General features: G+C 36.5%; 1 protein-coding gene across 1 annotated transcript; it reads right to left on the bottom strand.

The window, feature by feature from the left end:
- Window positions 1-384: 384 nt before the first annotated feature.
- Window positions 385-1,329, bottom strand: LOC123246282 (olfactory receptor 11L1). The gene has a single exon (XM_044675201.1). The coding sequence runs from the start codon at window positions 1,327-1,329 to the stop codon at window positions 385-387; it is 945 nt and encodes a 314-aa protein (XP_044531136.1).
- Between the last annotated feature and the right edge of the window lie 13,775 nt (window positions 1,330-15,104).

Below are 15,104 nucleotides of genomic sequence, written 5' to 3'. Positions count from 1 at the left end.
TTTTATAAATATGAAAGTTCCCTCCACCCAAGAACACCTCTACTCATATGCATATTCTATTTAGTTGTATAGAGATTCCTAGTGCAAGTGACAATGTCTTCTTAAGGAAACATTCAACCAAAAAAGGAATCAGACATCTTTAAGGTCATGTAAAAGTCTGAAGGTTCTGTGGCTATTGCCAAGTTGTTTCAATGTCCAGTCATTTGAGTTTCTTTTGATCACCTCCTCTTTCAATCAATCAATCAGCTAATCAATGAATAAACATTTTTCTAACTAACACTTGTCTATTATGTGTCCACTGCTGAATGCTGGGGTTGCAAAAAGAGGCAAATGAAAATCCTTGCCCTCAAGGATCCTGTATTTGAAAGCAATTACCATTTTTATTCATACACTATACATACTGCACTTCCTTTTGATGACTTTTCTGACAGCTTCTTTGAAGTCTTTGTTTCTCAGACTATAAATGACAGGATTTAGCAAAGGTGTGACCACTGTGTAGAATATAGAAATAATCTTGTTGAGTTCAGGTGACTTATCGGCATTGGGGCAGACATACATGGAAATCATGGTCCCATAATAGATAGTGACCACAGCTAGATGGGAACCACATGTAGAGAATGTCTTTATCCGACCAGAGGCTGAAGGAATCCTCAATACTGAGGACACTATGAACACATAAGAGACCAAAGTGAGAAGAAAACAAATACACAGTACAGCAATGGACAGGATGAAGATTGTAATTTCAGTGATGAATGTACTGGAGCAGGAGAGCTGCATCAGGGGTGGGAGGTCACAGAAGAAATGATTGATTTGGTTTGACCCACAAAAATTCAGCTGAGAGATCATTAAGGCAGGCAGGAAGCCAGTACCAATCCCAGTTATCCAAGATCCCAAAATCAACTTGATGCAGACCTCAGAACTCATCAGTGTGGTGTAGTGGAGAGGGTTACAGACTGCTAGATAACGATCATAAGCCATCATGGCCAGTAGAAAGCATTCAGTAGCGCCAAAAAATACAAAAAAGTAAAGTTGGATCATGCATGCTGAGAAAGATATTGACAAGCCCTGGGAGAGCAGATTGGCCAAGAGAAGGGGAACAATGGTAGTGGTGTACCAGATCTCCAAAAAAGAGAGGTGTTTGAGAAAAGAATACATAGGTAAATGCAAGCGTTGATCCTGGCTCACCACTACAATGATCAGGATATTACCAATTATGGTCAGAATGTAGAAGAACAGGAAAATGGCAAAGAGAAAATTTTGCCACTCAGAGATGTTCTGAAAGCCTAGGAGTTGGAACTCCATGATGGTGGTAGCATTCCAAAATTCCATTGCCTATAAAAGATATTTGAGAAGAATTAGAAGCCATGAAGAAGAGTTTTCTTTCAACTATGCCTAACATAAGAACATTATCTCCTGATGACAGAGAATACTCTATTTACAGATTCTACTCTGGCATCATGTATATGTATTATCCAAAGCAATAATTTCACCAGCATCAGAGATCTTCTGGTAAAGAAACATTCCTTACGAATGCAAATTATCACCTACTCAGAAATGTATAATCTTTAAAAGTTGGCTAGATGCAGGTCTCCAGTCTCCTTGCCCTCTAAATGCCAATCCATCACACAAAGATTTCTCCTTGCTCTCCGGCATTCCTCATAAAGAGGACAAACACCATTTCATTGGACACTAGATTCTTCCTTCTAGGGAAAAGACAAAAAAACATCAAGCCTCCATTCTATTCTCCTACTTTGGGGGAAAGAGAGTATGACTATTCCTTTAGTTCCAAGAACCTGTTTCCTTGTCTGAACTCCCTAAGACCATAAGGTAAATTCATGTTGAAGCTGAACTCATAAGGGCAATGAAAATCTACCTGAACTCATTCTTCATTGATTAACAAACTTCCCTCTGGTCATATTCCCCCCATCTCATCTGACTTTCATCATTCAAACTTGTTCTCTATCACCCCCACTGTCCTCTCCTTATTTTCATTCCTTTCAACCCAAACCCCACAATGTCCCATTTTAAAGTCACTCAGTTGGACCATTGTACTCTCTGCAGGGACACCAGTCTCAATGGACTAAATGTGTGTGTGTGTGTGTGTGTGTGTGTGTGTGTATGTGTGTGTGTGTGTGTGTGTGTGTGTCTGCACGCATGCTGGGAGGAGAAATTATAAAGCATTTTGAGCAACAAACAGAAAATTTTATACTTTATTATAGAGGTTAAAGGGAGTCGCTGGAGGGAAGGGACTTCTGAAAACCAGGCCAACCAACATATTACTATAATAATACAGGTATGAAGTAGTGAGAGCCTGGATCATAATTTTTCCCTCTTCAGATCTTGCCCTCATACTAGATGTCTACCACATACATACTGATAATCCCTCAAATGCCCAAACCTTACCATTTCTAAATTTACTCATTTCACATGACCTATTTATCATTTATTCTTAGCCACATTCAAAAAAGATCATTCACTTGATCTTGCCATTACTCACAAATGCACTATTTGCATGTTCATGATTCAAAAATTCCCTTATCTTCTAACCTATGCCAGCTTTCCCTCATAACCCCAAATTGTCCTCCAATTCATTGGCCCCTTATTTCTTTTCTAGACTGCCATATTTGCACTAGCTAGAGTATCCCTGATTGAATCTATAGCAAATTCATATTATATAAGTTAACAGGGCCCTCTGTTGCCAAGCAGCTACCCCAATCATCCCAGCAGCTTTTCTAATCCATTTTATCCCTCCTTAAACTTTTCATGGCAACCCTCCCCCGACCCCCACCCCCCAGCTAAGACCTTTGATTCACATTCCATGAAAAAATTGAAGCTATTGTAGAGAGTTCCCTCATCTCTTTTCTTCCTTTCTTATGTCACCCAGATGCCTTCTGCCACTATCCCTTCAACTCTGTCCCACACAACAAGGTGGTCCTTCTCTTTGTCAAAGAAAACCCCTCTATTGTGAAAATGATTCCATTCTGACTTCTTTGGCAGATTGCTCCCGTTCTATCACCCTGTTCTCTTACCTATCTTTAATCTCTGTTTGTCTACTCATTGCTTCCCTCATGCTCATGTCTCCTCCATACTCAAAAATTCCCCATTTAATCCATTCATCTCTGGTTATTATTGGCCCATAGCTGCCTTCTCGTTTGTGGCTAGGTATCCCCATTTATACAGTACATTATATAATAGGTGTCTCCACTTCCTTTTCTCATTCTCTTAACTCTGTATATAGTCTGGTTTCTGACTTCATCATAAAACTGAAACTGCTCTCTCCAAAGTCATTAATGATCTCTTAATTGGCAAATCTAATAGCCTTAGTCTTCATTCTTCTTGACCTCTCTGCAGTCTTTGATACTGTTGATCACACCTTCTTTCCTCTTCCCTATCTGAATTGTTTTCATTCTTTTTTGCTGAATCTTCATCAATGTTATACCCACTACTCTATCTATCCTATAGGATTTTGTTCTGGGGTAATCTTTTTCCCCTTTTATATTCTTTCACTTTGTGATCTTATCAGTTCTTATGATTTCAGTTATCCTTTCCAAGCTAATGATTCTCACGTCTACTTATCCAGCTTTTACCTCTTTACTGGCTTCTAGTTTTGAATCTCCTATTTGACATCTTAAACTGGAAGTCCCAAACATCTTAAACTCAATATGCCTAAAATCTTTCCTCTCAAATCTTTTTCTATTTCCACACTTACCTAGTATTATCAAGTGTTCCTCAGTCCCACATCCTAAATAGCATCCTGAATTCTTCACTTTCTCTAACCTCCTGTATCTAATTCTATTGCAAAGCATTATCAATTCTACCTTCATAACATCACTCATATATTGCCTTTTCTCTCCTTTGATACTGCCACAACCCTGGCATAGACCTTTATCATCTCATGCCTGTACTATTGCAATAATGTGTTGGTTGGTCTGTCTCCCTCAGGTCTCTCCATTCCAATCCATCCTCCCTACTCAGCTGTCAAAGTGAAATAACAGGTCTGACTATACCTTCTGCTATGCAAAAAAGTCCAGGGGCTCCTTATAACCACTAAAATAAAATATAAGATTAAGTTTAGCCCTTCATGACCTGCCCTTCACCCCATTCTAATTTTTATAATACCTTATATCTCTATACACACACACACACACACACACACACACACACACACACACACACAAGGACTCTGAGATCTAGTCTTACTGGCTTCCTTGCACACAATACATTCCATTTCCCAACTGACTTTTTTTACTGGTTGTCTTCTATTCCTGGAATGCTCTCCTTTTTCATCTCTTCCTCCTGGCTTCCTTGACTTCCTTTACATCACAGCAAAATGAATACCTGCAGGGAACCTTTCCTTGTCCCCCTAAATTCTGGTGTTTTCCCTCTATTGATTATATGATATATACATTTCCAAGTATATATCATGAATATAGTTTGTTTGCAAATAGTTATTCACATATTGTCTCCTCAATTGACTATAAATTCCATGAGAGAAGAAACTGTCTTTTGATTTTGTCTGTATCCTCAGAGCTCAGTAGAATGTATGGCACATAGTTAAGTTCTAAATAAATGTTTATTGATTGATTTGCTATCTGGTTGCCTAACTAATGCATGAGTCCTCCCAGGGTTCATTTTAATAAAAGTTTTCAAACTTAAAGAATAGAATCACTCCTGATGGAAATAAACATTAGGAAAGACAATGAAAGTTCTTTAAATCACACAACCAAAAAGGCAGCCAAGCCTGGATGATTCAAGAGGAATGCACCAAACCACTTACTTGATGCTTGCTCTTCTTATTATTGATTTTATCTTTTTCCAAACTATTTCCTCATTTACTCTAAATTTTCCTTCATCTATCCTCGATCTTTGAATAGAAGAATTAGAAAGTTTCTTCTAGCTCAGATTATGCTAACATGTCACTTTCACGTAAGTCCTTACTAGATCACCCTAATTAGATGTAACTTTCTTGTCTTGAAGATTCAGAACACTTATTCTTCATTAATGGAACTTTTACATTGCATTATATAGATATTGGTGTCTTATTGTGTATAATAAAAAAGGCACGGACCACTCTAGGATTTATCAGTTCTGGTTATATGGAGCATGCTCAGATATTCCTTCCCTGCATCTAGTCTGCCATGTGGAATTTAAAGAGCTTGCTTCTGGCTATTTGTGACCAAAAGTGCTAATGAGATTCAGAAGAACTGATCACTTGGAAGTTTACAATAGAATATTACTATAGTGATAAATGATAGTTGGCTGCTGAGATGGAACTTAGTAGACATGTGAAAGGAACAATGAACTCTTCTTCTCTCTTCCTTTTGATTTTGAAGTACTAAGATTGCTTTGAAGTGAGTCTATAGAGATGTACTGGGAAAGTGAAGCTGCTTTGTTTTCCTCCTAATTGCCATGTGGCACATGGCTATCTCAGCATCTTGTGTTTTTTCTTTGCTGATTGTAGGTATTCTAATTGTTTAGATGGTAACTGTGAGCTTCACTGTGTAGCTCCTTAAACTACAACTGGTCTGCTTCTATGGTAATAGAGGCAGTATCCATAATAGTTATAGTGGTCAATGGCAACAAAAGTGCTTGTATCTGGAGCAGAGAGACATAAAGAAAACATATACAGAAAGATAGTCACCCAGGATGGTGTTGGCTTCAAGGATCATGACTCCTTGTGGTATAAATAAGTCTCCATGGACTTGAAAGAGGTACCGATCCATGGAGCTCAAAGAAATGGCCCAAGTAGCAGAAAATTACACACATAATAGGGAACATCATGAGAATTACACAAAGTAGAAAAGGTCTTTGAGGGCCAGGAGTTAGGAAGATTTTGCATCACCTGTTCTCTATATGCATATCTTACCACCATTGTACTCTAAAATGTGTGTTTCCTCTGCCTTCTCTATAGGCTCTGAGTATATTTGTGGAACAGTGCACTCTGGAGATATTGGAAAGAAAATACTTTATACCAATTGTACTTACTAAAACTTCTTAGTAAATATCTTCATTAAAAATTGAGACTACCAGCTGATTGTTCATGGGGTGTACAGGAGCTTTGGGGGTAGAAACATAGTCCCTCAGGGCTTCCCTTAGAACTGTGAGAGTAGTGATGGTTTGGTTTGCCACCTACATAGGTTCCAAACCTTCAAGTGAAGTTCAAGTTTTGTTCATTGAACCCCAGGTAGCCCACTTCATTTTTTCTTTTGAAATAAATATATAATATTGGCTTTATTCTCATAATACTGACCTAAAAATTATACAGAATATGCAGTTATTTATCCAAAGTCACATAGGGGTTGATAGTAGAGCTAGTCAGTCAATAATAGTTAATAAACTTATATAGGACTTGACCAAGATATCCTGCTTCTCATTTTAGCTTTTTTCCTAACATTTTCCAATTCATTCTCTGGACTTCCATGTCTATTTTTTTAAAACTCATGCTTTCTACCTTAGAATCAATATCAGATATTGATTCCAAGGCAGAGGAGCTGTAATGGCTGGGCAATGGGGTCAAGTGACTTGCCCAGGGTCATACAGGTAGGAAGTGTCTGATGCCTCATTTGAACCCAAGACTTCATCTCTTGGCTAAGCTCTTAATCCACTGAGCCATCTAGTTGCCCTCTCTACTTTTTTATTTTTAAAATGACTTTGTTGGACTACATTATCTTCAAAGTACCTTCCACATGAGAACCCCTGCAGAGGTATGCTCTGTATCTGGCAACATCATGCCATTTCTGGTTTCCATAGGGAGTATATGACAAAGGGTATGATTTTCCCAATGGTTCCATGAAGTTATAAGAAGTGATGTATTTATAGCAAGTAGGATGAGAGCCGTAAAACTTTCAACAATATCTAGAGATCAATGGAGATAATGACTGAGATATATAAAGAAGACAAATGCAGAAATAGTTATTCAAAGATGCAGGTAGCTTCAAGCATCTCATGACCTCTTGTTGCAGAAACAATGGACTCAAGAAAGATTTGAGGATCTTGGAGGATTTACTGTGTAGAAGAGAATTTCACATAATAATATATAATTATGACCTTTATGAGGATCCCATGAAAGCACAAAAGGTCTACAAGTCACTTCATGGCTTCATTATTAGAAAAGTACTTTGTTAACTTAAAAGCACAATATGAAAAGTAATATTATTTATTTACCTAAGTCCATAGAGCAAAATAGGGATTGTGCACAATAAAAATGTTGGTTTCTTTCAGATATAATTTTTAATAGTCAAAAAGCATTTGTTAAGTCATTACTTTGGCAAAGTATATTTGTATATATACTTTAGACTTGGCTCCAAAGACACAAAGATAAAAAACAACAATAAAAAAATCCATGGTTCCCTAATTTTTTCATGAAGGATTTAAATCTACTGAAGGGAAATCTAGATAAATAAGTATAGACAAAATAATGTAAAATGGCAGAGAGTTACTTCTTTAAGAAGTAAACAGTTTGGTTGGTGAAAGGAACAGAAAAAAAGTATGTGAAAGGACGAAAGTAGTATCCAAAGAAAGTACTTCAGGAAAATTTGGGGAAACTAAAATCATGTTCATGTGGAGGCCCATGAGGGGAGAATCTGGGAAGACAATGACTAAAGTGGGCCTGAAGAGTGATGATGAAAGTATTTCAACAAACAAACAAAAAGAAGGAAAGCTATACCTTTAGGCTAAAAAGAGTACCTAATACAAATGAAATAAGAGAGGGAAGAAGAATGATATCAGGGCAGAGCCAGTAGTTGAGTTTGACTGCAATATAGATTTCATGGAGAGTAATGTGAAATAAATTTTTATAAGTACCTTGAAACCAGATGAGGAAAATCCTTAAATGCCAAGTTACAAAGTTTGAATTTTATCTAAAGGGCTGGATTTTTTTTTGATCAAGGGAATGACATGATCGGATACGTGCCTTGGGAAGATTATTTTATCATGTATAAAAGATGTGTTCAAGAAGAGACAAGGGATATGGAGGCTACTACAATAGGGTAGGCAAAAGAAAGTAAAGGCCTATGAACCAGGTTGGTAACACTGTGAACAGAGAAGAGGTGGCAGATGTGGGAAATACCAAAGTGTTAGAATTAAGCAAGTTGATTAGGCAAATTTTAGACATTTAATTAAGCATTCAAGTCATATGAAGGAATTAAAGGGCTTTTTTTTATGAGGTAGTCATGTAATGAAAATATTATTAAAACTTTATATCTTCAATAGAATAGTTCAATAGAATAGATATTAATATCTATTAATAAACTATAAAGTCTTTATTCTGGCTTCAAGACTCTCTACAATATGGCTGCAAGTTACCTTTCCAGCCTTACTTCACACTATCTCTCTCCTTTTACAATATATTATCCCCAAGGTATACTAGTCTGTTCAGTTCTCATCACTGTATATTTCTCTTACCAACTTCTTGTCCCTCTCCACTGACCACTTTCCTTTCTCTCTTTTCCCATAATCTATTTGATTTTTTTCTCTCCTTCCTTTCTCAAAACATCTCTGTCCACTTCCATTCACCTAGGTACACTTGTTCCTACTGCCAAAGAATATCCTACTGCATATTCCTCCCTGCCCCATACTGAGAGTCAGAGTTTTTGTGGATGTCTTGGAATTGAGTGGGAGCAAGCAAGGAAGGCATCCTTACCTCACCCACTTTCTGCTGAACTGGGAAAGGGTGAGGAACACAGAAGTATCTAAATCCATTTCCTTTTTAAGGTAAACAATGTATCCTGAGTCCAACAATTCTCAGCAAAGGACTTGAATTTTCAACCTCAGCTCAATCTCCCTGGGGAAGTCTTTAAAGAAAAAGGCTATGGGAAATGTTCTTCCTTCCTCCAAGGAAAATGGAGAAGGGTATGCCTCCCCCATTAGTTTTCTTTGTTTTAAAAGGAATGCCATTCAGGGTTAACAGAAATCTGCATAACAGGAGACCCTGTGTGCTCTCTCTTTTGGAGCTTAGCAAAATAAAGGGGGGTAGGGGGGAAGGCGGTGCTGGTTGCCTCCTAGGAAACAGACTAACAGGAGGGATTCCTGAAGATTAGAAAGAAATAAAAGAACTGAGCTACCTCTTTCCTGGCCTCTTTTCTTTAGCCTTCACCAGGGTATCTCTATGTGTGTGCTATTTCTTCCTTCCTTCCTCTTCCCTTCCATTGTTTTATATAGAAAAGTTTTTGTGTCTTACATTGCTTTAACCCTAGGCTAAAAGCCCTTTGTATGGGCTGCTCCTATTTGGTGGGGATTAATTTCTTAATCCTCTCCTGTGAGCCAGAGTTGGGGAGAATTAAAATCCTTGTCTCCTGGCTTCCAGCTTCCAGAGAGGACAGATGATCCCAGATTCTTTTTAGGGAGAGGCCCCTAAAGAAAGAGAAGGACTCTTGAAAGGAGCCAACATATAGAGAGCCAGCAATTTCGTCATATCTCTATATACAGTTTGGTTTTCTAGAGACTTTGGGTAATGTCTCTGGGTGAGATCTGAGACTTCTGTTGAACTGAGAAATCTCACTTATAATGGGAGAGCTCATTCACTCTAATATATTCTCATCTGGATAGGTTTTCTGATTACTATTTGGTTTGGATAAATAAACTTATTTGCTACTGGCTACATGTAGTTTTTGTGGAATTGACATTTGGTGGAATGGAAATCAAGCCTTAGATACTTTTAGAGCACTGGAACTGGAGTCAGAAAGACTTTCTGAGTTCAAATTTGACTGTAGACACTTATTAGCTGTATGATCCTGGGTAAGTCACTTAACCTTATTTGTCTCAGTTTCCTCATCTGTCAAATGACCTGGAGAAGGAAGTGGCAAACTACTCTAGTATCTTTTCCAAGAAAACCCCAAATGGGTTCAGAAAGAATTGGACACCACTGAAATAAACCAACAACAAAAATATAGCTTAGTTCATCTCTATCTTGAACCTTCATATTATTTCTGTTAGACTAACAATATTTAGGAAATGAGATAAATAAACTTCTAGTCAGTATTTTTCTCTAACAACAAAGTAGACAGCTTCTGGTTCCAACATCCTGACAGGAAGTGATAAGCCCAAAAATCAAAACTACAGCCCCAAATATTTTCTGTTCCCTCACCTCCCCCCTTGACAAACCTAAAAACGTTTCCCAGCTAAAGCTATCTTAACACCTCCTTGAGAAATGTTTACTACCCTTCCTGGGAATGTTTATTACCCTGATCTACCTCCGGAATGTTTATTACCCTGATCTACCTCCATGGGAATGTTTTATTAACCCGATGCATATTTACCCCTTTTTATGAATGTTTGATCAAGTGCTTCCTGACCCCTAATCCTGAAACCCCCCAAATGTTTGCTGACCCCTGACCCTGAAACCCCCTCCCCATATGCTTCCTGACCATCTGTCCCTGACACTACCTTAATAATTTTGTACGCACCAGCCCCCTTCCCCAAACCTTTCTATATAAACCCTTGGCTGGAGATGCCTCGGGGTCAGACTGGCCAGCCTTCCTCTCTGCCACTGACCCTAGCTTCTCTGCTAGCAAAATATATGGACCTCTTCTTGCATATTGCAGTGTCGGTGTGATTCTTCCTGCCACGATCGAATCTGGGTATCAAAACTTGGGTACAACAGAAGCAAAATCTCCATCTATTCATATTTTCTTGCAAACAAGATCTAGACCCATGGAAACCACAAAGGCAAAACACTACAGAGCCCCAACATTGTGCTATTATTAGAAATTTGTGAATAGAGTACTGAATCTGGAGTCAGGAAAACCTAAAAAGAATGAATCTAGTTCAAATCTAGCATATGTGATCCCGGACAAGTCATTTAATTCTCTTGGACTCAGATTCTTCATCTGCAAAATGCAGATAATAATAATGCCTACTTCATAGGGTTATAATGAGGATAATTTGAGTTAATATATGCAAATTGTTCTGCAAGTCTTAGGGGCAGCTGGGGACATTGAATAGAACAGTGGGCATTGAATTAGGATGACTTACTTTTCCGAGTTCAAATGTAGCCTCAGAAATTTACTTACTAGCAAGTCACTGTTTGCCTCAATTTTCATCTGCAAAATGGCAAATGGCAAAGTATCCCAGTATCTCAGCTAAGAAAATCACAAAATAGTATCATGAAGACTCAAATATGACTGAAAGGATTCAGCAATAATAACAAATTGCAAGCCTTAAAGGGCCAAAAAAATATTAGATATTATTATCATCATGCTTTTCCTCCTCCCTAAATGTTCAAATTATTAAAGTCTACAACTTTTTAATCTCATTACAAAAAAAAAAATAAATGGAATGCTTGGATCCATACTTAGGATAGATGTGGCGTCTCCCTTTCCTAGAATTCCCATGTTAGAATATTTTCCTATTCTCAAGACCAGTTCTAGTTTCACACACCACAGAAATCCCTTCCTGATTTGTTCTCCACTACGTGTTGTTCATCTTGAAAGAAAAACTCTTTCTTTTGGCCTTGATTAACAAGGCAAAACTTAGAATAAAGAAAATTTAAAGGAAAATAAAAAAGAAAATTAAGGTATATCTAGGTAGCAACATACTGAAGGACTGATCACTGGCAATCAGCAAGGTTTCAAGGTGAACCAGCTTTTTATAATACAATTTTTGTGATAAGATAAAAACAATTCTGACAGGGTCACATTAGCAAAACATGTTGGGCACCTGCATCTCAACTTCTTCCCAAGTACATTGCATTTTGCAAAGGTGGGGTATGATTCTTACACAAGTGGGACATGTGAATTGCTTACATGATTGGTGTCCTCCACTTGTAATCAAGAAAATATTGGTTCAAATCTTAACTTTGATAATAGATTAGATATTTAACCTCTTTAAGCAGCAAGTTTCAGGAGTCAAGAGCTATTTTGTCTGAAGGGTTGCAGTGATTTTCTAATGTTATTGGATTGACTATCCTTTCTGAGGTGTTCTCCCTGATGTCAATAGTCAGTTATAGTTAGTATCTGGGATGAATAAAAATTCTTAGATACTGATTAGGCTGAATTGATTAGGCTCACAATAGTTAATAAATAAATGGTCCATAATCTCTCTTGGTGATCAGGGACAATTCATTCAGAGTCTTGATTTATTTAAGTACAATTCTGAAATCTCATTATTCAGTCCTCTCCTAGTCAACCAAATATCTCTAATTAGTGGATACTTAATGAGGTGGGTTAATATTTTCCAGTCCCTCTCTGAGCTCCTCGTGATGGAAGGGTAAAGTTACATCCTTGATCACAGTTTTCCTTAGTGATCTAGATGGAGAAATCAAGTTAGGTTTGCTTAAGTTTGACTTCCATCAGTGATCCTAATGGAGGAAATAAAGGTTACAACCATGTGACCCCTGGACATGCTTGGCTAGAGCCAGATTTGTTTACAATAAAGAATAGATCTCATATTCTCAATTTTAATTATTCCAATTTTAGAAGACGCTCTGAGGCAAGGAATGTAAGGTGAATCTCTAGGTCTGTCAGGGCAAAGGAATGAGGAAAAGGCTTGGATATAAAATATAATGTTACAGAGCAATATTAGAAATCAAATTATACAGTATTAAGTTTAATTCTCATATCCTTTTATGTCCTTATTTCCTCACTGAATGTCCTCATATTCTATTGAAACCTTCCATATATTGCCTCTATCATTTAAACATTTAACATCATTGAACTTTTATAAAGAGTTAATTACCAAGAAGATAAAGCAAAAAAAAAAAAATAGACTCATTGTTCCCAGACTCATTGGTCAGTCTTTCACACACAGTGGAGTCAACACCAACCTGTCATCTTTTTCCTTTTTCTTCAATTTTCTATCTTAAGGCTTCTGGCAACATACATTCTTCCCAATTCTTATGAGTTGCATTCATTTGTAGTTAAGATATTATAAATTAAGCAGCCATTAAGAAAACCAATAAAGTAGACTAAATTTTATTGCCCACATCTTCCTTGCTCTGGCAAGACCCTAACTTTCAAATTGAAGAAAAGAAGAAATCATACCTTGTGACCTCAATTCTTTTAACTTTCAACCAGGTCTTCAAAGGCACTATGAATACATCGCATTTTTTTGAGAGTATCATTGTTCACTATAATAAATCATCATGGGTATGCATGTGGTAGGATGGAAAGATATATTTCTATAATGTATTGAAATTATAGATTACATTTCTAGGCTATTTTATACTTTACAAAGTACTTTCACATTCACTCATTTGTTCATTAAAATATTAGGGGGAAAATTTAAGTTGGATTCTAAAGATGCAACAAGAGAAAGAACAATTATATAGGATGTACTCGAGAATTCATGGAAAAAATAAATGGGAAAACCAGTTAACAATACTTATTTGCTCAAATAACTAACAATGCATACACTTTAATGTAGGAAACTCTGATCTCATAAATATAAGCAGAACTGAAATTTAGAACTGGAACAGTGAAAGATGTTCTTTATTCAAAAGGAACAAATAGCAAATGGAAAACAAAGTATTGGTGCATAACAAGAAAACTTATATCTACAAAGAAGTTCTCAAATCTTGTAGGAGAACTGTGATAAAGAGCATTTGGTTGAAGACAATGAAAGAAAGGAATAGAAGTTATCAAATCATCTAATCATAGACCATTAATTAGAGTTATCATGAGTCCCATCAACAATATCCCCAACATGTCATCATGCAGCCTTTACTAGAAGATTTCCAAAGACAGGGAACTTAGCACTGCTGGAGCAAGCTCATTTTATTTTTATCTCTAATTTTTAGCAAATGTTTCCTTATATCACACTCAAATCTGACTTCCTAAGTTTCCATATATTGGATTCTGCCTTTTAACAACAACAGTCTGGTTTCTCTTCTATATGAAAATCTTTCACATATTTGAAGATTAATTTCAAGCTATATGACCATGTAGACCAGTGGTGTCAAACTCCAGTAGAAATGGGTCCTTGCAGACCACAAAATGATTTTAAAAAATTATAAATCAACACCATCTGTGCTGTGCAGTATTTTAATTTTTTTTCTTAAACATTTCCCACTTGTATACTCTGAAGTCTTGTGGACTACAATTTTGATATCTCTCATGTGGCAGTCTAACAAAGAGGCAAGGTATAATTGTGATTAGAGATTTCTCCTATTAAGACATTTTCTTTAAGTTTCATTTTATTAATTTTTTACTCATCTTATAAAAAATTCATCTGTTTTCTTTGGTGAGAAAAGATGCAGGTCTGGATTTAGTTCTGGCCAACAGGGAAGAACTAGTGGAAGCAGAAATGATAGGAAACATGGGAAAAATTGACCATGTCCAATTAGGAAATATTACATAAATGAGTACCCTAAACTTTAAAAAAACAGATTTCAAAAATTTTGGAAAATATATATGGCCCAACAATCTGTTATTCTAAAAAGAAAGCTAGTTCAAGTTGCCTAGATTTCTCTCTAAAAGAAAATTTTAAGATTATAATAATGAACAATAAGGAAGAGAAGTAAAAAAGGAGAAGTATCAAAAGACAAAACTGTAATCCAATAGAGACTATCTTAGATTTGCAAGGATATGTACAAGACAGAAAATCAAGAATCAGTAGAAAAGAATGCTATGTTAATACTAGAACACTGTTAGAACACTATAGCCTCAAATAACCTGAGTGATGAAAAGAGATGAAGTCCAAAGATGACAAGCGTAGGTTTAAAAGATATGTTTGGAATAAGAAGAACAAAGAGAAAGGAATAGTCAGCATGAAATTATGACAATAAAAGCAGAATTATGTGTCATGGTTTTAATAATCAATCAATAAGCACTATGTGCCAGACATTGTGGTAAGCTAATAATACTAAGTAAATTGCTAGGATGTATAAGTGCTTTAATGTTTAGAAAGTGTTTTAGATATATATGTAATCTTATTTGGTCCTCAGAATAATTCTGTGATATGGGCACTATTATTATCCCCATTTTATAGATGAGGAAACTGAGGTAAAGATTATGTCATTTACCTGACCCCAAGTAGAGCACTATATCTACTCTATCCTACCAGAATGATCTTTGATTTGGACAATATAGAACAAGCATTTAAGAGAGAATATACAACAAAAATATATGTAGAATTAGTAAAGAAAACCTAATTCTCTAAATCTCATATGT

Source organism: Gracilinanus agilis, chromosome 4, assembly GCF_016433145.1.
Source record: "Gracilinanus agilis isolate LMUSP501 chromosome 4, AgileGrace, whole genome shotgun sequence".
In the NCBI taxonomy this organism is placed as follows: Eukaryota; Metazoa; Chordata; class Mammalia; order Didelphimorphia; family Didelphidae; genus Gracilinanus; species Gracilinanus agilis.
Note: the sequence above shows the minus strand (reverse complement) of the source record. Positions and strands in the feature narration are given on the sequence as shown.